This window comes from Rhinatrema bivittatum, chromosome 13, assembly GCF_901001135.1.
Source record: "Rhinatrema bivittatum chromosome 13, aRhiBiv1.1, whole genome shotgun sequence".
NCBI classification, from domain to species: domain Eukaryota; kingdom Metazoa; phylum Chordata; class Amphibia; order Gymnophiona; family Rhinatrematidae; genus Rhinatrema; species Rhinatrema bivittatum.
Genome location: NC_042627.1, coordinates 2,298,474 through 2,324,435, shown reverse-complemented (window position 1 = coordinate 2,324,435; position 25,962 = coordinate 2,298,474). Strand labels below are relative to the sequence as shown.

The 25,962-nt window shown below is 43.1% G+C and overlaps 1 protein-coding gene across 3 annotated transcripts in view; it reads right to left on the bottom strand.

Annotated features, from left to right (window-relative positions):
* Window positions 1-513: 513 nt before the first annotated feature.
* The window catches only part of LOC115074838 (tenascin-like), a 67,716-nt gene continuing 42,267 nt past the window's right edge, over window positions 514-25,962 (bottom strand). Inside the window, exons 10-14 of one of the 3 annotated variants that reach the window (XM_029574741.1) lie at window positions 20,778-20,867; window positions 16,870-16,962; window positions 10,953-11,042; window positions 7,706-7,801; window positions 514-3,528 (exon numbers count right to left, since the gene is read on the bottom strand). In XM_029574741.1, the coding sequence (XP_029430601.1) occupies window positions 3,386-3,528; window positions 7,706-7,801; window positions 10,953-11,042; window positions 16,870-16,962; window positions 20,778-20,867 (512 nt within the window). In that variant the 3' untranslated portion in view covers window positions 514-3,385. Of the gene's footprint in view, window positions 3,529-7,705; window positions 7,802-10,346; window positions 10,397-10,952; window positions 11,043-16,869; window positions 16,963-20,777; window positions 20,868-25,962 lie in introns of those variants that run through there. The other 2 variants (XM_029574743.1, XM_029574742.1) reach the window with 2 other exon arrangements.

Here is a 25,962-nt window from a genome sequence, read left to right as displayed (position 1 = left end):
TTCCCTTTGGTAAGACTATGGTGTCTTGAATCCTTCAACCTGCTGGACTGCAATATCCTTTAGTTTGGTAAAGCTTCTATTATTTGCAACAGCAACTGAGGCCAGACTAACTACCGTAGCTTATATTGTCAATATTCTCTCTAATATCTTTTTTTAAATGAAAAACTGACATCCGTCCTACTCCACTCTTTAGAACCACTCCTGTCTCCAAGGATGGATTGAATAGATTCATCAATGGAGTTTTCAGGACCTCTCTGATGCCCTTAATATCTGAGGATGTATCACATCCAGCCCCATGGCTTTGTTCAATTTCCGTTTTTGTAGCACTATTCACATTCTTTTTGTTTTTTTGTAAATGAAGTGACATCTGCCTTATGTACCCCTACCAAAAATCAGTGGTCCTTCTCCAATGCCTAAAAGGCTGTTTATAGAGTTTCTGCTTATTCCTTCTCAGGGGTTTTAGATATAACCTGAGGTTGTGATTCATGAAGAGGCAAAGAAAACAGTTAAGTGTTAGTTGAGATGCTGTTTATTGATTGTAGAAATAACAGAAGTGAAGTTTATAGTTATACAATTATAAATGATTACATAATTGTCTCATGAGTCCATGAATGAAAGGTAAATAATAAGGTAAAACAATCAGTCAAAAAGAGATGTCTAATGTTACTCTAAAGTCTATCAGACACTAGAGGATCATCCTATGTGTCTCATCTCCTGCATGCAGTACTAATAAGCATAGTAACATGCGACAATGCTGCAATGTTTGATCTCTGTTTGAGTAGCAATTTGCAGAACCAAATGTCAGGGTTTTTGAAAAATATCACCTATTCATTAAGCTAGCAAATCTGAGCCGACTCTCTCCTTTTAGTACAAACTGCTTATGCACCCATGTTTTTGGCTGTCATAATTGCCCACCTAAGCAATTTTAAAGGAGCTGAAACCCCCTATGCTCTAATGGAACAACATTTAGATCTTTTATGAAACCTTTTTGATGGTCACCGGTGTGAGAAGAAATGTGGAAGGAAGACAGAGAGCTAGGATCCTCCAGGCCCTTTCTTGGCTCTCAATTAGCTTTCTTTGACTGGATGCATTTTAGAAATGATGGGGGCTCTGCTCCCACACTGTGCTTTTCTGCTATGAATGAGGCTCAGCTGCCTACATTATCTGCAGAGCCATTTGGACAATGTGAAATTACTTAAAGCCAGAGCCCCTCATAGTGCCACAGTTGTGTTTTATCCCCTGGTTGATATTACGTTTTGTAGTGTTTTAACATTAACTGGTCAAGTAGTATTTAGAAACAACGTTCACTATTCACAATTTCCAGTGGAAAAATACCTTGGTATAAGGTCAAGAAAGGGATCCTTAAAGTACTGCTTTAACAACTCCACTTATACAGTGTTAAGCAAGCACAGTCTAACCTCAAATCTCCAGGTTTGGAACAAGGGAGGTAACTGCAGGGCTGGAATATGTAAATAATGCATGGAATATAGAGGCTGGTGTTCAAAAAAAGGCTATTCTTAGGAGCCTAAGTGTAGGCATGCTATGCATTTGCCTATGCAGAGACCCTCTTGGGATCTCCCTTCAAATCTGGCCCTGGTATATGGCCGGGAGGGAAGTAAGAGTTGCACTTCACCATTCCCTATTTGGCTTCTGCCTGCTCTGGTGCAGGTGGGGTTAGAGATCAGTGTGGCATTTCTGTCTAGCTCTTGAAGGACAACTTTACCTGAATATTTTGTAGAAAGCTCCTATGGAGGACTTTAAATGGATAACTTTAGAGCAGCAATTTGTGCGGAGCAGCCTGACCACATAAATCTAGTTGGAAAGCACTCAATGTGCCACTACCTGGCTGAATATTTTAGCCTGCACTCACCATGCCTCCCATTCCATCCCCTTTTCTCTGGGTAACTTTTTGTCCACCCAAAAATAGACAAACTTACCCATAAACAGGGATTGTATTCATAGGGTAAAAGCTGATTTCTGAATATGGATCTCCAGGCTATTCTTCCCCTGCTGGTATTTGACTTTAATCTTATTTCTAACTTCATGTTTTGGTATTGTCGGATTACATTTATTATCTGTATCTAGAGCACCCCCAGTAAGACAGAAGGTAAAATTAACAGCAGAATAGGCAGAAGACCCGGAGAGAACATGGAGCAGGAGACACTGGGAGAGCCTCAGTATTAATATCTACAGCAGAATAGGCAGAGGAGCCAGAGGGGACATGGAGCAGGAGACACTGGGAGAGCCTCGGTATTAATATCTACAGCAGAATAGGCAGAGGAGCCAGAGGGGACATGGAGCAGGAGACACTGGGAGAGCCTCGGTATTAATATCTACAGCAGAATAGGCAGAGGAGCCAGAGGGGACATGGAGCAGGAGACACTGGGAGAGCCTCGGTATTAATATCTACAGCAGAATAGGCAGAGGAGCCAGAGGGGACATGGAGCAGGAGACACTGGGAGAGCCTCGGTATTAATATCTACAGCAGAATAGGCAGAGGAGCCAGAGGGGACATGGAGCAGGAGACACTGGGAGAGCCTCGGTATTAATATCTACAGCAGAATAGGCAGAGGAGCCAGAGGGGACATGGAGCAGGAGACACTGGGAGAGCCTCGGTATTAATATCTACAGCAGAATAGGCAGAGGAGCCAGAGGGGACATGGAGCAGGAGACACTGGGAGAGCCTCGGTATTAATATCTACAGCAGAATAGGCAGAGGAGCCAGAGGGGACATGGAGCAGAGGACGCACTAGGAGAGTCTCAGCACTGGAAAGGAAGACGTTTGTTGAGCTAAGCCTTGCAGCTGAATGCGCTGATGTGCTCGAGCAGTGGTCCATGTCCTTCCTGTCTGCAGATAGAAAACTCAGTGATGTCTGTTTTCAGATTTGGCAATAAAACTCACGATAAGAACAAAATTATATGCCAGAGTTCAGGATGGGGAGGAATCGGAAATAGTGAAAAGTTACAGGATTTTAGGTTGCAGCAGGCCCAGGTGCAAGGGAGCTGTTACATCCTCAGACCTCATCCAGCCCACAGGACATAGAGGGTGTGGGGAGGGCCCAGTAAAGCCACTTTACGTTTATGCAGATGCTAATTTTAGCTCTTACACATTAATATGAGGAGGGATTTCTGGAAGATAATGTTAAAGGCTTGCGGCAGAGCACATTAAACTTTATTACACAGGCCCCTTAGTCCAAGCTTTCATTTAATTTTGGAAAAAATGATGGCTTTAATTCTAGCTTGAATTCAAATCTTTTTGGTTCTACTTCATGAAAGTTTGCAGTGTGCGTCTGCTCACATGCACCACATCTCCTCTGGCTCAGCGGGAATGGTCAATTACAGGCAACTCCAAGCACTTTCTTCATAGCTAATCTGGCTAATTCCCCTAGAAGTAGATCTCAGGGCTCTTCGTCGCTTCGTAATTGTCTTTGCAGCTTTCGCAGAAATCCCCCGCGATCCCCGCAGCACACTGGCAAACCCCGTTAAAGTTACAGAACCCTCCGTCTGTACAGATGTAGGAGCACAGAGCTGCAATAAATCACAAAACAAATATTGACTCACATGAGGTGAAAGAACTCCCTTTCCTCTGCATGCCACTTACTGAATGTATTTTTAGGTTTAAGAGATCACTGGGCTGCCAGTTAGTCCACTTGAAGGCACAGAAATAAAGGTTAATAAATAAAAACAAACACATTGCAGAGATAGACAGATGTCAGCTGATCCCTTTTTATTGGACCAACTGAATACACTTCTTGACTGCCTTCCGAGAGCTAATGATCAGATCCTTTGGAACGGACAAAAAGGATTCCTATCACATTATGAGATGTAACATCATCTTCTGATCACCCACCAAACTCTCCCTGCTCCTTCCCCCTTTCCTGGAAGGCCTTTTATGATTCACTTTTGGCAGCCACTATATTTCCCGCTAATGTCTTCTTTTGCTCATTTGTTTTCTGACCTGAAGAAGAGAGTACGAGCTCTTGAAAGCTACTCAAGAAATGTAATAAATTAGTCCAATGAAAAGGTGTCACTATATATATATATATATATATACACACACACTCTCAGCAAAGCACAGGAAATGTGCAGGAAAGATCTCAATGTCCACACAAAATTCAGTAATATCATCTTTTCATTTTAGACGGCAACTCCACAGTGTATATATATTACAGCATTTAAAGGTGCAAAAAGGGTTTGATTTTCTTTGCTAATGTTTATTTTGGTTTTAGAGATGAAGGATGAAGCACGTGGGTATGTATTTCTGGGCTCATTTTATAACAGCTTGCATACATTTGTGGGCCCTTGACCAAGTTCTGTGTATAGGTTTGCTTTTGAAAATGTATTCCGGCAAAAGTGCATGCACAGAATTACATCGGCTGTTTGTTATGTGCTGGTTTGATGAGAAAATGTGTGTGCAGACGTTTTATTAAAATGAAAAAGAGGTTGACAAGTCCCACCCTTGCCCAGACTGTACCCGTTGGAACACCTCCTCCTCTGGAGCATTAAAGCCCACGCAAACCTTGTGTACACGCGTGCTCGCTTATGCATGCAGCACTTGCAGAGTTTTCCTAAGAGCCACTTTGAGTAAAGCAGTCCCTTTGCAAATGATCCTCGTAGACTGGAATTTTAAAGAGAGGAAAGTCTGTGGGTACATTTTACTTGCAGACTCTCCCCACATTTTCAAAGCAAAGAATGCGCATACTTTTGCTTAAAAGTTCTTAGCAACTACATGCACAATCTTCCCTGCAGAAAGTTACACCTTCTCGTAGCGCGGAGTCATGTGCGCACCCGGATTTACCTGTTTACATTTTAAAAGAAAAAGTCTCCATCTCTTCCATGTACATCTGAACTCCATACCTGCAACTCTTATTTTTTTCTGCACTCAGAAATGTACACATGAAATTGAATTACAGTACATGCCTACTTTTTGCAAACAAGCAATGGACATTTTTCTAACAAGCTATTTACGTACACACAACAGTGTTGTATGTGTGAAAATGTCTTTGAAAAGTACCCCCTTAAAGGACAATTTTCAAAGACTTTTAAATGGGCAAAGATGTTTACCCGTGTAAAAATGGCTTCTTAAAATGACCCCGCAGTGTGGATAAAATTATGCCTACTCTTTCACAACACACACAGTTTTAGCTATGAGTAAAAGGAAGGGGATTAGGTTAGAGATAAAAGGTATGCATGGTGATTTAGAAATATAGAAGATGGTAGCAAATAGGGACCTCATTAGCCCTAGGCAAACAGACCCATGCCCAGAGTCTCCTCCTCAGTGTTCTGAGTTTCCTTCAGCAACTGTTGGGCCATGAACAAAAGGAGAAGCATAGTGAGGCCACAATGGATATCATCCTGCGGGAGCTGAAGAAAAGACTTAACAGGCCATCATGGACTCCATCTACGCTTGCTGAAGAACTGGTCCAGAAGAGAGGCGAAGGTCCAAAGTGAGACCCTGTATGACCGTATGTGTGGGAATGAGGGAGAACATGTGAAATCAAGTGTGTTTATGTGTGTCAGTGGAGTGTGTGAGAATGAGAGAGAGGAACTTTTTGAGGGAATCTGTAGGAATGTGTGTGTGTCAATATGTGGGTGTGTGAGAGGGAATCTGTGGTGGTGAGAGCCTGTGTGTGTGTGTGTGTGTATGTGTGTGTGAGAGAGAGCTTGTGAGGTTGAAAACACATGAGTTTGTGCAGGTGAGAGGGAACCTGTGGGATTGAGAGCCTGTGGGTGTGTATAGTGTGTGTGTGTGATGAAGCCTGAGTGGTTGAGAGTAAATGTGTGTGTCTGTGAGAGTGGGAGCATGTGGTAGTGAGATCCAATGTGTGTATATATGTGTCTATGAGAGTGAGAGCCTGTAGTAGTGAAAGCCAATGTATGTGTGTGTGTGTGTGTGCGTGAGGTATCTCTGGAGTTGAGAGCATATATGTGTGTATGAGCATGTGTGTGTGTGTGTGTGAGAGAGAGATAAAGTGTGTATGAAAACATTTGTGTGTATGTGTGTGTATGTGTGATTAATAATTTGAATAACATCCAATAATTTAAAAATCATACAAATTTGTAAAAATTTGCCAAACACTAATAAAATATTTAAAAACAGTAAACACATCAAAAAACACCCAATAATTAAAACTCATAAGGATAAAAATCCCCCAATGTTAATACCTAGAAACGTTTTGATTTCCAGTCACCCTGGGGGGTGGCAGGGGGAGGAGGGCACACAGACTTTATCCTTTCTCTGTCACATACACACATTATGGTGTAAGCTAAATACATGAAATAAATAAATACATATGTATAAAGGCATGTGTGTGTGTGTGTGTGCGTGATAGCATGTGCATGAGATGAGTACGTGTGACAGTATTTGTGAGTGTGTTTGAGAGAAAGAGAGAGAGAGGGATTGTGCGCGACAGAATGAAAGTGTGTGTTACACTTTTGTTTCAGTTCAATTTGTTTTTGTATTTTTTAATTTTGTTTTTCAATTTAATTTTTTTGTTTGTCTTTTAGCAAAATAAAAAAAAATAATGAAACCATAAAAAATACCACCATAATAAAAAAAAACAAAACAAAACAGTAGAACTGGACCGGTGGTGGCCCTGCAAGCAATTTCTAGCCCTGTAAAATTGAACCCAGGACCTGGGACTGCCTGGCTGGGCTGAGTCTGGTCCTGCTAAGATTTCCCTGGGCCTCTCCTATAATTAAAGAGAGCATGGGGCCCAGGCTTACCCGGCTAGACCTCCTTGGGCCCAGCCAAAACCTTGCTGGGTATTTCCCACCTCATATTAAAATGATCTGGAGCCATAACGTTGGTACCATCCTCGGGCATCATTGTTAAAGTTCTAGGAGCCGGGGCAGGAGTGAGCGGGCTTTGCTCTTGTACTTAAGGATCTTTTTAGAGGAACCGTGGAAAAGGGTAAGTAGTGGCTGGGAGGGACGTCCCTGGCAGAAAGTCTGCAGGAGGGCGCTGGGCTCCATTTAATTTTAGGGGTGGGAGTGGAGATTGAAGGGGGCTGGGCTGTCCTCAGCTCTGCCCAGTCAGGCAGGCCTGGGACCTGGGTTCAATTTAACAGGGTGGGAGTACGGGTGGAGCTGCACAGAAGGCCTGTTTTTTTCTTTACAGTGAGCACCAAAATACCCAAACGTTATTAAGTGTTTTCGTAGGAGGCCATTTTTGGTTTGTTCCATTCAGAACAAACTGGAAATGGCCTCATCTGTTGCACTTTTGGCCTTCATTTTATAAGAATGAACATCCCTAATGTGTTCACATGTCACAATCCAAATGAGAGAAACATTTCCGAAATATCAACAATTTGAGCAAGATGCTTCTCTTCAAGACGTTTAAACTCAAGCTGCAGTAATAAAGTGTTTTAAACGTTGCACTTCCTGCGAAGGGGACTTCAACGTGTGGGGCTATGTCTATAAAGAGGTCTTGTATGGGGCCTATGATTAGCTTTCTTACGGCAGCTTGAGGAGAGAAGTGCGTTGCTCAGATTCTACACGGTACCTTCCCTAATGGGTGCCAGTGGATTATCACAACGAGCTTGCAGGTTTGTACCCTTGGACTGCTGAGGAGTCTGAAATGTGTTCCCCTCATTTATTTTTCCTTTAAAATAATTCTTAAAATCTTTCTAGTCCTCAATGCTATTTTCAAGCTGCCACGTTTCATCAGAATTCTTCGGATTTGCCCGTTCATCTCTGCTCTCACCTGTCTCGCACTTTTCCCCGGTGTAGCCGGGATCACAAAGGCATCGATCAGGGTAGACGCATTTACCATGTTCACCACAGTCCTTGTTGCAGGTTACTAGAGAAAGCACAGAAACACCCAGTTTAGTCATAGCTTAAATACAAGTTTGAAACAATACTTCCTATCTCATGAACCGTGATTTGCGATGAATTAATTCAGTTCCAAAAAACCTGGAACTAAAAGCATGAAATGCTAGGATTTGGGGGATCAAGGTAAATGAAAAGTTCAGTTAATTGCTATTTGTATTGATAATAATAATAAAAATAAACCAAAAATCTGTTACAGGTTCCAACTGGCACAATACAGGGAATGGGCCAATGAATCCTGGTGCTGAAGAGAAGATGGCTGGGAACTTAGCCACACCTCGTCTCCCACTTTGAATTGTGGAGCCAGCCTGTTGCATGTCTTTTGGCTTGGGATGCTGTATTGGTAATCAGGCACTGGTCTGATCTCATCATTTTTTAAGTTTACAAACAGCCTGGGATGCCACAGAAATGGGAAGAGGAAGAGCACCTCGAGGATGTTTGCCATAAATTTATTTATTTATTTATTTTTAGTTTTTATATACCGATGTTCCTGTATAATATACATATCACACCGGTTTGCAAGGAACTCAAACTAAACTCAAACTCAAACTAAACTCAAATTAAACTCAAACTAAACTCAAACTAAACTCAAACTAAAAAATTACTAGAAAGAGAAAGGAGCTGGTCATATTGCTAACGTGATTGTTTTTATTTTTTATTTTTTTATTTTTATTTATTTTTTTATTTTTTATTTAAGCAGTTTTAACAGATATATAGACAGTAATCACACATGTCAATGATATGGTCCCTATTAAGGTAATTACTGTTAGGAAATAATATACAAAGATTTCTAACTACATAGACCATTTATAAAGAAATCTGGAGATCCTAAATATTCATTATCAAAAGGAGCAATTAAGGAAATGTAAACTTCTTTTACAATAGCTGAGTCTAAATGAAATTCTCTATACCCAATAACAATCTGCAAAGTTTATTTTGGAATTTTAGCATCCAAAAACTTTCTAAGTTCTGAAGGTTCTAAAAACACATGTCTCTCACTCAGATATTTTAAAACACATTTACAGGGAAAATAAACAACCATCTGAGCCCCCAAGCTTATAACTTCTGGTGTCATCTGTAGGAAATTTCTTCTCCTCATTTGGGTAGTTCTGGTTACATCCACACTTTTTGTGAGAGGTAAAGTTTTTCTCGGTTTTGGAGGAAAAGCTTAATTATGTTATCTCTATCTTCTGTTTTTTGGAATCTTACACACAAAGTTCCTCTTGACTCTATTTGTTCTTCCATCGATTCTTCTAAGAACTCTGTGAGATTATTCAATTGCTGTGATTGATTTATCCGCTCAGCATTTTCCTTCTTTTTTGACACTATATAAAAGATTTTTTCTATTGATGGATTTTTTTCCTGGGGTAATTGTAAATTTTCCCTTAAAAATCTTTTAAATTGTTCTACAGAAGGAAAATTCAAAATTCTGATATTATTATATCTTAAATTATTCTCAATAATCTCAATCCTTCTGGAATTCGCTACTTCCCCTTTTATTATTCCTGCTTGTACTTCCTGTACCTGTTTTAACTGTTTTTTTCAAGGCAATCAAATTTCTCTGAGTGTTTCTTTACCTTATCATCTGTAGTTTTAACCTGTACTTGTACTTCAGACATTTTTGTTTCCAAATTATTCATGGATTATTTCAAATCCATTAGAACTGCCCATATACTTTCTAAGGTAACTTTTTGTGTTAATCTGACTTCAGAACTTGATTTTTGGGCTATAACTTTTCCAGTTTGAAGGCAGCTTATACTTCTCATTTCTGAGCTTGCTGCCTCACCTCTACCACCTTTTGGAGTTGATGTTCGAGGATGCGGGGTCAGTAAATTACCTCTGCTATCTTTCTCCACCACCTCCAACAGGATATCCCCACTTCCTCCTCCTTGTATATCTGCAACATTATCTCCGCTTTCTTCCCCGATGTTAGACGGCACTTCCACATCGCCGGTGGATAATGCCATCTCAGAACCGGAGTCTAGTGCAGGTATAGGCGGGTCAGGTTTCATGGGAGCACCAGGGCTTAAAGAGGTGTGGTGTTCCTGTGGCGCTATCGCCTGCTCCTAGCCAGCACCAACCGCAGAACCTTGTCCCGGTGCTGTAGCATTTAGTAAGGTGCGAAAGCTTTCAATCAATGGCGGGGAAAGGGGAGGACTAGGTACAGTCTGATCGTAGCCTGCCCTTTCTCTTTATATGTGGCATTTTTTACAAAAAAATAAAATTTTTCCATAAGCTCTCCCAATTCACACCCACATTAGCTATATTAGTTCTCCAGATGAAGGCTGAGAGAGGGAAGTAAAGTATAACTTACTAAGTTTGTATCTGAGGCAATAGAGGGTAAAGTGACTTGCCCAATGTCACAAGGTGCGACAGCAGGACTCATACACTGGTCTCCTGGTTCGTAGCCCACTAGGCTACTCCTCCACTCACTTGTTTTGAGAGAATTCTGTGTATGGCAGTAGACGGGCCCAGTTCTCTTGGCTTGGGTTGACATATAGTCGGAGAAAGATCTTATGGACTTGGTTCATTCATTCAGCCTGCCCATTTCCTTGTGGGTGGTATGCTGTGGTAAAATATAGGGTGATACCACATTTTTTAAAAAGGCCTTTTCAGTAGTGAGTGGTGAATTGGACACCTCATTAGAGAGAATATGAGATGTCAAGCCATGTAACCTAAAGACATGTTGCAAGAAGATACAGCCCAACTCAAAGTTCCCAGGGATGCCCATGGATGCTTGGGAAGACAGATCTCCCCTTGTTGTAGGCAGAAGTCAAAGTAGAGCTAGGGGCATCTGTTTCTTGCCCAGCTCTTTTCCCAATCTGTTTTTATTATTAATTAAATAATCCTCAGAATTTACGCACTCAAAGCATCTCCCAGGATGCCCTCCCTCCATTGTCATGGAGAGACTCACAGGAAGTTGCAAATAAAATTAATAAAATAATATTTATGACAGTCAAGTCTCACGTTCTCTGTACTCAGAGAGCAGATTATCCCTGGTAAGATGCGTTTGCGGTTCTTTGCATATTAATACTTATAGCCATCAAGTCATCCTGAATCTAGCATCTCCATCCAAACTCTCTCCGTATGTTTCTGGCTTTGACATGCCACACGGGTCTTACCAACTGAGCAGTCCTTTCCTTCGTATCCGTAGTAGCAAGTGCAGGTGCCGGGCGAGCTGCACCAGCCATTGTTACAGCAGCCACAGCTTGCTATACAAAAAACAAAACACAGAAAATGAAGCTCCGCAGCTGTTTGGAAACAGAAATTATTTGTCACTGTTCTCCGCTATTGATGGGATTATTCCATGTAATGACATGAAAAGCCATTACATGCTCATTTGGATTAACACTTTGTTACTGAATCATTTTTTGGCACTTTTACAATGTTTTACCTGGTTTAAATACTTTGTTACTATATGTGCCTCCCTGTAATAAACCGTTGCGATGGTAAATAACTTAACGATGGCATAGAAAAGATTTTAAATAAGTAAATAAATAATAAATTAAATTAAAACACGAGTCCAGTTAACGAATGTGGGGCTTATGTAATTCAGACCCGTAGTTATTAGCATCTGCTCACAAAAAAATAAAATCTAAACACGAAAACACTACCAATCATGGTTTGCAAATAGTGATATTTTGGGCACCCCCGTCTGGCCAGCAGAGTAATCCTGCAGAAACCTAAGCGGCGTCCTTGGCATCAATAGCAGAGAAGCTCTGTGATCCCTTCTGCCAGTGAAGAGGCACCTCCTTCTGCAGGGATGGGGGTGGGAGGGCGAGAACGGGAGGTGCCCCAGAGAGGGTAGTCTCTTTGAGTCATTTATTTATTTAATGCTTTTTTTTATACCGACATTCATGATGAAAGTCATATCATATCGGTTTACAATCATAATTGTAAAATAGCATTATTTGCAGGCACTTGGTAAAGGCTTATTTGCATATTATAGTCTCTCATTTGCATTCATGGTCATGGTAGCCACTAACTCCATTAGGGTCCCCTTTAACTTACATAGTAAGGCCTTACGGCCTAGCAGGCAAAACAAAGTCTTACTCTGCTCATTCAAATTTATTGCACAGTCCCTAATAACCAGGATTTTCCAATGGCAGGACATGGTGAAAGCCTTTTATTTTTGGTGGTTGGTAGAGTTTTCAGCAGCAGGTGCCTTGGTGACACCCATAAAATGACACGCCTTCTTTTTTACAACATAAGAACTGATGTCACATATAGCACATTAACCCTGATTTTTCCAGCAGCATTTCAGCAGCTAATCTCTTATGCATATCAGTTGTAGAAAAGCAACCCTCTTAACCATTGACATGCTGAACGATATACAGTCCGGCTTTCTAAGCATATGCCAGAACCTGCCAGGCAGTCTATCTGTTGAGGGATCCTATGCAGGCCCCTCTCTCAAAACATATACATTTGGCTTCTTGCTTTAGCATACAAATAGACAATTTATTATTCCCGCTTTTCAGCTACTTTCAAACTGGATTACATTCAGCTACTATAGGTATTCCCCTATCCCTAGAGGACTTACAGAGATGGTAACTTTAATACTGGCACATAGGCATACATGCTAGCTTGTGTCCAGAGTTTCGTCCCTTTAATAACATAAGTGCGTATATGCATGCATGTTTTAAAATACGCTGGATGTGCGTACATGTGTGCACGATTTTATATTGAAGCAGGCATGTGCGTGCAAATGCTGCCTCTACTGCTTAAATGGGGGAATTTTATAAGGGACACGTGCCAACATAAATGGCCATTTTCCAAGTTGCCCAGGTAAGGGATAGGATTTCCTAACATCCCTAGTTAAATAGCCTCCCTTCTCCCTTCTTAGCCAAGACCCATAAAACCCCACTCATCTTTGTAATGGGGAGTTGGTGCGTGCTAACCTGAAAACCACATTTTCCCGAAATTTTGGATATAATCCCTTTGATTTTCGGGGTCCCCGAACCAGGATGAATTAGGCAATTTTGTTGATTTCTGAGCATAAAAATTTGCATATTGGATGCACATTTATTTTTTGCATTGGGAATGAATAACTAATAGCCTCATTCCCAAGCATTTGCATGTGATGAGAGCTATTAGTTTCCCGGGCGTTGGACATGCGTTGTTGAGGCGCTATTCTCCTTATTACATAAGGGCATTAGATTGCACCTTCACAACCCGCATCCAACTGCGGGTTAAACAGTGCGCTTGGCTGAGTGCACTGTATTGCATCGGCCCCTACGTAACTGAGACTCTAGTGCTCTACTCTTAAACTAGCACCAGACCTTCTCAAGTTTTATGTACCCCATTCTGCACTCGGGCTGTCTGCTGCCGGTATTCAAAATGGCCCCGATAGCCTTTGCCCTCACTATGTCACAGGGGCTACCGGTGCCATTGGTCGGCCCCTGTCAAATGGTAGGAGCACAAGCTGGCGCCGGCCGTCCATTGCTCCTACATGTGAAAAAAAAGCACCAGTCCAAGAACAGATCCCTGAGGCACTCTACTGTTTACCCTTTTCCACTGAGAAAATTGACCATTTAATCCTACTCTCTGTTTCCTGTCTTTTAACCAGTTTGTAATCCATGAAAGGACACCGCCTCCTATCCCATGGCTTTTTAGTTTCCTTAGAAGCCTCTCATGATGACTTTGTCAAATGCCTTCTGAAAATCCAAATACACTACATCAATTGGCTCACCTTTATCCACATGTTTATTAACCCCTTCAAAAAAAGAAGCAGATTTGTTAGGCAAGACTTCCCTTGGGTAAATCCATGCTAACTGTGTTCCATGGTATCTGAAATAGCATTTTTTTGAACTAAATGTTATGATTCTCCAGTTTTTTCTGTCCTTTATTTCCTGGCTACTCTAGCCCCCAAGTTCATTCTCCCTGTTATTTGTACCTGCGCTTCGGCCTTCCTGTTATATGGTTATGTTCAGTTAATCCCTAAGTTTGATGTAAACCGGCCTGATATGAAGCTTGTCATGAAGTTCGGTATAGAAAAATGTTAAATAAATAAATAAATAAATAATGTGATAGGGGCCGACCAATGGCACCGGTAGCCCCTGTGACATAGTGAGGGCAAAGGTTATCGGTGCCATTTTGAATACCAGCAGCCAAACAGCTCGAGTGCAGTAGATCACGCCGGGACCCCTGCTGGACCACCAGGGACGTTTGGTAAGTCTTGGGAGGGTCAAGAGGCTGATGGGTTTATTCGTGGGGGTTTATTCATGGGTGTTCGCCATAAGTTTCGTGACCCCACGAATACAACGAATAGGGACATATACGTTGCGGATTGCCAATATGTCGAAAACAAATGCACACCCCTAATACTGGGCTTGATGGAGACTTGGTCTGACTCAGTATGGCATTTCCTATATTCTTATGTTATGTACTCCCACCTCAGCGTGGAGTCTCTTCTCTGCCTTTGGACATCTGATCATTTTCGTTTGCCTGTGCAACCTTACTCTGCTCTTGGTCCTTGCTTGTTTATCCCTGTCCTTGTTCCTTGTCTTGGGACCTTTGTCTGTGTAACTTTGTCCTTGTTCATGTTCCTTTGCCTGTCTATTTTTGCCCTTGTTCTGTGCCTAACTCATGTTCAATTTAAGCCATGTTGTCGTTTATCTGTCTTGCCCCTCGCCTTGTCCTTGTCTTGTTTGAGCCTATCCTATCTGCATGTATTGTATGCCCTGTCTTGTCTAGGCCCTCCAGTGTCCTCCATTATCCATGTGTTTCCTTGCCATGCTCCTATCCTGTTCCCTGTGGGATTCTCTGTTCCCTGTGGCCCTTCCAGTTACACTTCTTGCTCCTTGTAGGCCTCTTTTCGGTCCTTGCCTTGTACCTTGTCCACGCCTCCCAGTGGCCTACCCTGTTTGTGTATATTCCTTGCCCTGCCTTTGCCTTGACCCCAGCCTGGCCTTGACTTATCCAGGCGTGTCTAGCTTGTTTAGACCCTGCCTTGTGCCCCTGTTCCTGTTTTGCCTGTGTTTTACCCTGTTCCTGCTTGTGTGTTCTCTCACTGATACACAAAATGATTAACAATGATGAAATTATCGGTATTGTTGCAGCCCTGCATTTATATGTTCCCCAAAGAATGCTCAGGTCATTGAATAAAGGTTTACTCAATGTTCCAACTTTAAGTTGGGCTCATCTGGGAGAGGGTCTCGTGCTAGAGCTGTCTCTGTGGCTGGACCTATTACGTGGATTGAAATGCCTGAAAAATGAAGACTATCTCCTGATGAAATGAGCAATCTATTGTGAGGCACAGGCCTTATAGTGCGCATGCTATGTCATCTGCAAGTAGTATTTACTAATAAGGGGATTTTTATCATTGTTGTCATGGATTTAATTTTTTTTAACTATGTTTGTTTTATATTTGTTTACTTTTATCTTTTGTGGAATTTTACAATATTTTAGTTATGTTCATTTTATTTCTGTTTAATTTTATTATACACAGATGATTATCCATGCTTTATTTTGTAAACTGCCCTGATCTTCTTGGAAGTATATAAATATTTCTTGCCCTTCATATGGTGCTGTTTACCTCCATCTTTCCTTATGAGAAACATAGGGGTAACCTGCACAGCACGGCAGACTGGATGGACCATTTGGTCCATTTCTGTCATCATTACTGTGTTACTGTGTTTTGTAAATAAATAAGCAAAATAAATAAGTAAATACCCTGTTTCTGTCTGATGTAGCCTGCCTTGTGTCTTGCGGGTGAAATCCCTTTTCCAGTGCATAACTTGTTCATGACCCAGTGCTCAGACTCTTGAAGTCCTGCCAACCAGCAGAACCTGCAGGCTCCACCCTAGTCAGGTAGAAGATCCACGTATGTTCCTGCCTTGTCCAGCCTTACCTTGTTGTGTTCCTGCCAGGGCCTGTGCAAGATTATTGGATGCCTTAGCTGAACCTTCTGCCTTGCATTTACTCCCCCCCCCCCCCTACGGTGCTGCTCCCCTGGTCTCAGCCCGACTCCTACCTCATTTGCACCCACTCTGGGCCGCAAGCAGAATGGGCACTGCTTGTGGCCTGCCAAATCTCTACTCCTCTTTGCCGCGAGTGGGATAGGCTCTGTTCATGGCCCCACATGGCTGCTCTTTGGCACCCCCCCAGGAGGGATCAGTTCCGATCTATCCATCCCTGAGATGGAGGCATGCTGGCCCTGGTTCCTGCCCTGCTTTGCTTTGTGTTGCCCTCTGGTCAGCATTTCGTCTTCTGACCTTGCTTGATCTTTCCTGTCTGGACCTCTGCCTGAACACTGACCATGCTTCATTTCTGCCTCGATTGCATGCTACAGAAGACCATACGTATGACCTGTCTGCTCCTGACTCCTGCTCCCCCCCTGCTTGGGGGCATCCCCAAATTGGCCAGACTGACCATGACATGCAGGAATCTGGGGGACTCTAGTCCTGCTAGCCCAAGACTGTAGGGCATGTAGTAAATATAGGGACCAACGGAAGTATTGCTGAGAGCCTGGTTATATAAGCAGTAGCTTGCTGCTAAGTTACTTCTAATCACCTGACTGCATGTGGCTAGTGCTGGTCGAATAACAATATCCCATATTACCCTGCTCATTTTCAAAGCCAACTAGATTTTATATGCATGCATTGCTCTGCTAAAACAGACCTGATCTCAGTTCATGCAAAAAGTGTGCATAGAACCCAATTTTGCTTGTGCCTTTCTGTGACCTGCAAAGAGGCGTTTTGGGAGAGGGGCGAAGTTGGCATTTATACGTATACATTCCTATTTTTAATGAGAATAAATTTAATTGCACAGGTTACACTTTCTGAACAGTCAAGGTAGCTTTGAGCGATGTAATGCTCGCATGTGTTGGGCCAATTATCTGTGTTATTTCAAAGCAAACTTATACCTGTAAATTCACTTCAAAGGTACTTGGTAAAGTCTGTGTGTATAATGCACAGTACCTTGCCTGCTTGAAAATGGGTTTCCTAAATGATTCATCTTTCCTTTCAATTGCTTTTCCTCCCTGTGTTGTTACAAAGTTTTTGTTCATGCACCTCATGTACCATTCTCCCCCTCTCTCACCAATTGAGCAGTCGTCTCCGCTGTATCCCTGGTAGCAGGAACAGTTGTTTGGGCTCTGGCACCAGCCATTATTACAGCCGGAGTCACAGATCGCTGCAAGAAAACAGAATAAAAAAATGTAACTTCTGTCTTGTGTAGAATCTGGAAGCTCTTTTATTACTATTCAAACAGTGCTTATTTGCTTAATCCTTTCAAAAAATAGGATTATAGAGAAGACATTTTTCTATATTTAAAGACAGAGAACAAAATATCTTTTACTAATGGAAAGCCCATTAGGTTTCAGCATGGGATAGAAAGCAGAAACATCTCGCAATAACCTGCTTCATGAGTGCAGTGGATATTTTGAGTGATGGGAAAGGTGGGTCAGCAAGCAGAGGTTATATAAGTGATTCAGGGAGTCACCAGGGGTCGGAAGGTCTTCCAGGGAGCACTGGCAGGCAGCCATGTGCCTGTGCACTCAGGTCAGCAAGCAGAGGTTATATAAGTGATTCAGGGAGTCACCAGGAGTTGGAAGGAATGTCTTCCAGGGAGCACTGGCAGGCAGCCATGTGCCTGTGCACTCAGGTCAGCAAGCAGAGGTTATATAAGTGGTTCAGGGAGTCACCAGGGGTCGGAAGGTCTTCCAGGGAGCACTGGGAGGCAGCCATGTGCCTGTGCACTCAGGTCAGCAAGCAGAGGTTATATAAGTGGTTCAGGGAGTCACCAGGAGTTGGAAGGAAGGTCTTCCAGGGAGCACTGGCAGGCAGCCATGTGCCTGTGCACTCAGGTCAGCAAGCAGAGGTTATATAAGTGGTTCAGGGAGTCACCAGGAGTTGGAAGGAAGGTCTTCCAGGGAGCACTGGCAGGCAGCCATGTGCCTGTGCACTCAGGTCAGCAAGCAGAGGTTATATAAGTGATTCAGGGAGTCACCAGGGGTCGGAAGGAATGTCTTCCAGGGAGCACTGGGAGGCAGCCATGTGCCTGTGCACTCAGGTCAGCAAGCAGAGGTTATATAAGTGGTTCAGGGAGTCACCAGGAGTTGGAAGGAAGGTCTTCCAGGGAGCACTGGCAGGCAGCCATGTGCCTGTGCACTCAAAAGCTGCATGAAGACAAGTTGAAGTCATTTCTACAAGGGAGCCAGTTGCATCCAGATTCAGGCGTCTGCCCTGCTTCAGATTTAAGGAACAGAGGAGTTTCTCTAAGAAACTGGATCACCAACCAAGTAGCAATCTTATGTGAGTGGGAGAAATTGATTTTCCTGGCTTCAGGGGGATCTGAGGGAGAAAATACCCTTTCTGGGAACCAGAAGTCCCTGAAGTTCTGCTCAAGAACAAGAACCCAAGTTTGAGAAAAAAATTATGGCATGGATTCCAGTAAATGTCACAAAGAGCTAAATTTTTTTTTATTATTAATACTTTGCAATCCGCTTTAATATTTTTGTACTTTTGAACTGATTTATTTAATTTCTTCAGTGCAATTAAGTCTTTGATTTGGAACAGAACACTTGGGTCTGGGCTGTTTTTTCTTGATTTACAGATTAGTCTGTCCCTCATAGCTGAATCACCAAGTTGGAAAGTGCTTAGCAGTCTCTGAAGCATAGCCCCTTGTGAAGTGAGTGGGGGTTTACCCTTATAACCTTCTATATGTACGTAATCTGTAAGAGGCTGATATTCAGAGGCATTTAACCAGATAACGTTTGAGTTTTCTGAAAGTTATCTGGGTAAATGCCGACACTGGAATATCACCAGCATTTTTCCAGATAAAACTTACTTGGATAACTTGGGAGTGTTCTGAGGCCATTCCAGGTTAAGGAGGACTTAGCGAGATAACTTATCCGGATATCTGCGATATTTGGAGTTAGCAGAACCTTGGGTGTGGTCAGATCATTAAAAATTTTTTTATTTACCTAACTCCTTTTTGTTCCTCTGATTTAATATCGCCACAATATTAAGTTGAAGGAAGTACATAAAAGTGTTATTTTCTGCTTTTCTGTACAACGTTTTGAGGTGCTGAGAAATTAACACCTGCTCCAGGAAGGCATTCATTTCTGAGCACATACATTTGCATATAGGATGCACTTTTTTTTTTTTTGCATTGGGCATGAATAACTAATAGCCTCCTTCCCAAGCATTTGCATGTGATGAGAGCTGTTAGTTTCCCAGGCGTTGGACATGCGTTGTTGAGGCACTATTCTCCTTATTACATAAGGGCATTAGGTTGCACCTTCACAACCCGCGTCCAACTGTGGGTTAAACAGTGCGCTTGGCTGAGTGCACTGTATTGCATCTGCCCCTACGTAACTGAGACTCTAGTGCTCTACTCCTAAACTAGCAGCAGACCTTCCCAGGTTTTATGTACCCCATTCAGGAGGGATTACACATGAACCCTCTGAGCCTTCCTCTCCTCAACATCACATAATGACTCCTTGTCCATGAATGTCACCTTCCCAAACTTTATGGGACCCTTAATAGAAGTCACTTATCTGAAGGTTTCTATCATTTCCCTCCTGTCCTTTTTTCCCCCTATAGTGAGTACATTTTGAATGTTTTAATTGTCTCTTTTTAATGCTTTTGTTGCAGTTCCAAGTTTATTTTCCATAAATGCTTCCAGTTCCAAGTTTATTTTCCCTGTTTCATTTCCCTGTTCCAGTTCCAAGTTTATTTTCCCTGTTTCATTGTAACTTTCTCACACCTTTCAATTGATTCTCTGTATTTAAAGTTCAAATTTTTATTGGAAATTTGTATTACGTTACACTATATTTTGCACACATTGTTATTTGTAAACCGGGTTGATGTGATCCCTATCATGAAACTCGGTATAACAAAAATAATAAATAAATAAATAAATAAATAAATAAATTTACATTTGTAAAATGCATTCATTCATAGAGACATGAAGCAGTTGTTAATTAGAGCTGGTTGGGATCAAGTTCTTTCTTTATAGATCAGTTGTGTACAATTTTCTTCTATTTGGGCACCAAATGTGCCCGCCTCTGTCACTGAATCTCCAAAATTTGTATTCTCCAGTGAACCTGAATAGCTATTCATCATGTTCTCCAATTTGGACTTAAACATAGTAAAGTTAATTGTTTGCATAGTGCTAATGTCAAGGTCCTCGCTCTGAAGAGATTATAATATAAATTTGCACAAAGGTAGGTTAAGTGACTTGCTCAAGGTCATTTGGGGGTCTGATTTAATAACCTTTTTCCCATATACACCTGGAAGAGAATTTTCAAAAGACATTTAGCTAGATAAATACTGATTTCCTGGGATAGCTTGGCTGTGTGGAAACTGTCTGGCCTTTACATGGCTACAGGCACATGCACACTTTTAGCTGGATAAACCCTAGGCAGTCCCTAGGAGGGTGGTTAGATATAGGAAGGGAAATAGCACTCGTAGATTAACATTTTCAAATCTAAGTACATTATCTTCAAAGGAAAGGCGCCCACAGAAAAAGCAAATGCAAATCTCTGTGAGGCTTTTATACCTGGAGCAATTTTCAAAAGGAAAGCACTCAGGGGCGTTTGCATCAATGCCCTCCAGTTTAAAAAAAAAAATTGTCCCACATTAGGAGAAAAGCCTTAGTGAATTAGGCAGTAAGTGGCACATTGTACAAACTCTGACCCTGACTGCAGTATTTTAAAGCCAGTCCACAAAGCTAAATTACCGTTTTGTTATAATAAACATTTTCAATTATGCTTGCAAGACAAGTAAAAAAAGCAGGAAAGGTGATATTTTCAGCAGCAGCTAATATGATCCTATCGACCATCTTTACTAGTGTATTTAGCATTGACAGCCATTGGATTCATGCTGAGGCCTTCCTTCCTGATTAAAAGGGAAAGCAGTATGTAGAGTTCCTTCTTGCAAATCCTTCATTTCTCTGTTTCCCTTTAATGCTAGAAAATAAGAACATTTGTCCTTGGAACTCACCGTATTCACAGAATTCCCCTGAGTAGCCTTCTTTGCACTCGCATTTCCCATCCAGACACTCCCCATTCTGACAGCGGGCTGAACAATTAACTGTAAAACAATAATTCAACAGAAACAGTGGTCTTGGGTTTTCAGTTGTTAAGATTATTGAGCCAATACATGTAGGAAAATCGGTTCTTACCTGCTAATTTTCCTTCCTGTAGTACCCACAGATCATTCCAGACTCCTGGGTTCCCCACCCCCCCAGCAGATGGAGACAGAGAAAGTTTTACAGGCACTGCCATGTAACCTAGTTTGCCACCTTGTTGGGATTCCCGGCCTCGAGCCACCATGGCCGTGCCCCTTTACCTGTCACAGATGCCCACGCTGACTCCTCTTCTCGGCGGATCGAGATGGCTCAGCTCCGGGCCATGCGGCAGTGGCCTGCCCATGCGGCCCTGGATGCCGCCGACTCCATCTCTGCATGCGTCTCCTTAGGGCGCGCGGCTCTGTCTCCTCCTCTTAAAGGGGCCACAGCAGGAAACCTCTGCACAGCCCTGGAAGATGACATCACTGAACCTGGGTATTTAAACCCAGCTCAGACTTCAACACCTTGCTTGGAACAGGTCCTGCTCCGTGGTGACTGCATTGTTGCTAGTTCCTGCCTTTCAGTCTCTGGTCCTGATCCTGCGATCCAGTTTGTGTTCCTGGTCCTGTGTTTCAGTTTGTGTTCCTGATCCTGTGTTCCAGTTTGTGTTCCTGGTCCTGTGTTCCAGTTTGTGTTCCGGGTCCTGTGTTCCAGTTTGTGTTCCTGATCCTGTGTTCCAGTTTGTGTTCCTGATCCTGTGTTCCAGTTTGTGTTCCTGGTCCTGTGTTTCAGTTTGTGTTCCTGATCCTGTGTTCCAGTTTGTGTTCCTGATCCTGTGTTCCAGTTTGTGTTCCTGGTCCTGTGTTCCAGTTTGTGTTCCTGGTCCTGTGTTTCAGTTTGTGTTCCTGGTCCTGTGTTCCAGTTTGTGTTCCTGGTCCTGTGTTTCAGTTTGTGTTCCTGGTCCTGTGTTCCAGTTTGTGTTCCTGGTCCTGTGTTTCAGTTTGTGTTCCTGGTCCTGTGTTTCAGTTTGTGTTCCTGGTCCTGTGTTTCAGTTTGTGTTCCTGATCCTGTGTTCCAGTTTGTGTTCCTGGTCCTGTGTTCCAGTTTGTGTTCCTGATCCTGTGTTTCAGTTTGTGTTCCGGGTCCTGTGTTCCAGTTTGTGTTCCTGGTCCTGTGTTCCAGTTTGTGTTCCTGATCCTGTGTTCCAGTGTATCTTCCTGTTCCTGTGTGTTCATCCCATCTCCACTCCTGCACCCGTCCTTGGACTAAGTTCCTGGCTTTCACTTCTGCTTGGTTTCCTGACTCCGCTTCTTCGCTGCCTGCCCTGACCTCCGGCCTGTCTCTCCGTCCTGCCACTTCGCTGCCTGCCCTAACCTCCTGTCTGCTCCTAGTCTCGCCTGCCTGCTGCCAGCCTCGACCCGGTCTGCCTGACACCGCCTTGCCTACTTCCGGACACCTCTTCAGGCGTGGCCTGCACCTTAGTCCTGCCGGTCCCAGCACCCAAGGGCTCAACCTGAGGGGAACGTGGGCTGGTATAGATGAAGCTCCTGTTGGGTCCTCCCCATCTGTACCACCTCCTGATGATGAGGATCACTGGGGGCTTGCCCTTGGTGGAGACTACACCCTCGTCGCAGCTCAAGGGTCCATAGGCACAATACACCTGTAGTCCCTCAGTATTGACCTGTACCAAAACCAAGATAGTAGAAAACCACTACTACCAACCACTAATAATTGACCCCAGAACGAGCAGTGGGAAGTGAAAACTTAGAACAGATAAACTTGTCCCCATTAAAAAAACATGAAGGATTAGAAAAAGAAGGACCAACAAAACCTATGTCATTCTTCAGATTAATTGCCATAACAGATCGAGTGGACTCCAAATCTCCCTTCCCCAACTGGGCAGGACTCTGTACTGATCTGTGGTACTACAGGAATGAAAATTTACAGGTAACTAATTTTCCTTTCCCTGTACGTATCCAGATCAGTCCAGACTCCTGGGATGTACCAAAGCTTCCCTAAAAGGAGTGGGACTATGAGAGTCCTGCCTGAAGTACAATCTCAGCAAAGCCGATGGCCTCTGGGGCCCGGACATCCAAACGATAATGTCAGTAGAAAGGTTGGAACCATGCTCAAAGAAATCCCCAAATCCGAAATTCTCAAGAAAGGCTCCCTACATGACAAGGCTTGAAGCTCTGAAATCCATCTAGCGGAACAAATCACCACCAAGAAAACCACCTTCAACATCTGATCCTTTACGGTAGTCCTTTTGAGAGGCTCAAATGGCACCACACACGTGCCTTTCAGAAACAGGTTAAGGCTCCAGGCGGGACAGTTTCTGAACCAGAGGATGCAAATGCTTGGCTCCATGGAGGAAATGCACAACATCCGGGTGTGCAGACAGTGCCACTTCATGCACCTTGCCCCGGAGACATCCCAAGGCTGCCCCTGAACTCTGAGGCAATTGAAGGACAAACCCTTCAGCAAACCTCTTTGCAAGAAATTAAGAATATTCGCTATGGTAGCTCACATAGGAGCAAGACCTTGCTTCAAGCACCAATCCTCAAACACCTTCTAGACCCTCACATATGCCAAGGAGGTGGAAGACATCCTAGCTTGCAAAAGAGTAGCAATAACTTACTCAGAATAACCTTTGTCCCTTAAGTGTTTCCTCTCAAAAGCCAAGCCGCCTGATCTGAAAATATGGGATCTTGATGCAGAAGGTTCGAGAGATGAGTGAGCCTCAATGGGCTGTCTAGCACTAGACTGACCAGATCTGCAAACCAGGGCCTCTGAGGCCACTCCGGAGCCACTAGAAATCACAACTCCCAGATACACCTCCATGCACTGCAATATCTTGCCACACCAGCAGCCACAGCAGAAACACATACAGCAGAATGTCTCTCGGCCAAGGGAGAACCAAGGTGTCGACTCCCTCTGCTCCATACTCTCTTCTGGGACAGAAAAAGCAGGCCACCGTGGCATTCTGCTACATCGCCATTAAGTCCAAGGAGAGCTTGCCCCACCTGGAACTGATGAGAACCACTACATAGTCCAACAGCTCCCATTCTCCGGAATCTAGCTGTTGACAGCTGAGGAAATCCGCCTGCATATTGTCAGTCCCAGCTATGTAAGAAACCGCTATCAACGTCAGATGCTACTCTGCCCAGTGGATCAGTTCCCAAGCTTGTTGAGCCATTGCACAAATCTTGTACCACCCTGCTGATTGCTATAAGCCACTATCGTCGCATTGTCGGACAATATTCTGACCTGATGGCTGTGCACAAGGGGATCATAACATAAGAAGATAAGAAATTGCTATATTGGGTCAGACCAAAGATCCATCAAGCCCAGCATCCTGTTTCCAACAGAGGCCAAACCAGGCTACAAGAACCTGGCAATTAACCAAACACCAAGAAGATCCCCTGCTATTGATACCAGTAATTGCGAAGGCCATTTCCTAAGTCAACTTGATTAATAGCAGTTAATGGATTTCTCTTCCAAGAACTTATCCAAACCTTTTGTAAACCCAGCTACACTAATCACATCCTCTGGCAACAAATTTCAGAGTTAAATTGTCCATTGAGTGAAAAAGAATTTTCTCTGATTAGTCTTAAATGTGCCACTTGCTAACTTCATGGAGTGCCCCTTAGTCCTTCTCTTATCCGAAAGTGTAAATAACCAATTCACATCTACTCGTTCAAGACCTATCATGATTTAAAAGACCTCTATCATATCCCCCCTCAGCCGTCTCTTCTCCAAGTTGAACAGCCCTAACCTCTTTAGCCTTTCCTCATAGGGGAGCTGTTCCATCCCCTTTCTCATTTTGGTTGCCCTTCTCTGTACATTCTCCATCACAACTATATCTTTTTTGAGATGTGGCGACCAGAATTGTACACAGTATTCAAGGTGCGATCTCACCATGGAGTGATACAGAGGCATTATGACATTTTCCATTTTATTAACCATTCCCTTCTTAATAATTCCTAACATTCTGTTTGCTTTTTTGACTGCTGCAGCACATTGAGCCAACGATTTCAAAGTATTATCCACTATGATGCCTAGATCTTTTTCCTGGGTCGTAGCTCCTAATATGGAACCTAACATCATGTAACTACTGCATGGGTTATTGTTCCCTATATGAAACACTTTGCACTTGTCCGCATTAAATTTCATCTGCCATTTGGATGCCCAATCTTCCAGTCTCGCAAGGTCCTCCTGAAATTTATCACAATCCGTTTATGATTTAACTATTCTGAATAATTTTGTATCATCTGCAAGTTTGATAACCTCACTCATCGTATTCCTTTCCAGATCATTTATTAATATATTGAAAAGCACTAGTCCAAGTACAGATCCACTACCTGTCTGCAGTGAGCCTCCGATTTTTCCCGAATGAGCCAGTCATCTAGATATGGATGCACTAGTACCCCCTATTTCCTGAGGGCAGCTGCTACCACCACCATCAGCTTGGTAAAAAGTCCTTGGAGCCTTCACCAGCCCTAACGGCAGGGTGAAAAATTGAAAATGCCTGCCAAGGATCTTGAAAAGCAGAAATCTCTGTTGGTCAGGCTGGATGCCTATGTGCAAGTACACCTTGGTCAGATCCAGGGATGTCAAGAACTCTCCCTTTTGCACCACTGCAATGACTGAGCAGAGAGTTTCCATGTGAAAATGAGGAACCTTGAGAGTAACATTTACTTTCTGCAAATCCAAAACTAGACGAAAAGTTCCTTCCTTCTTTGGAACCACGAAGTAAATGGAGTAATGTCCTGTCCCTTGTTCTTCTACAGGAATGGGAACAATAGCTCTAAGTATCCGTAGACAGTCGAGGGTCTATTGTACCACTTGTCTTTTTTCTGGGAAGGAGCAAGTGTGAGCAGAACAGGTCCCGAAGTGGGCGAGAAAATGCTAAAGCATAACATTGTTCTATCATGCCTAAGACCCACTAGTCCATAGTGATTTTGGCCCATTCCTCGTAAAAAAAGTGAACCAACCCCCTATAACCAGGACGGAGGAGTGGGCTGGCCTCACTTCATTGTGCGGATTTGACTCCAGTGCCACCCTGGCCAGAGCCATCCCTGTTTGGCTTTTGCCCCGAAAGGATTGGTTCCAGGACTG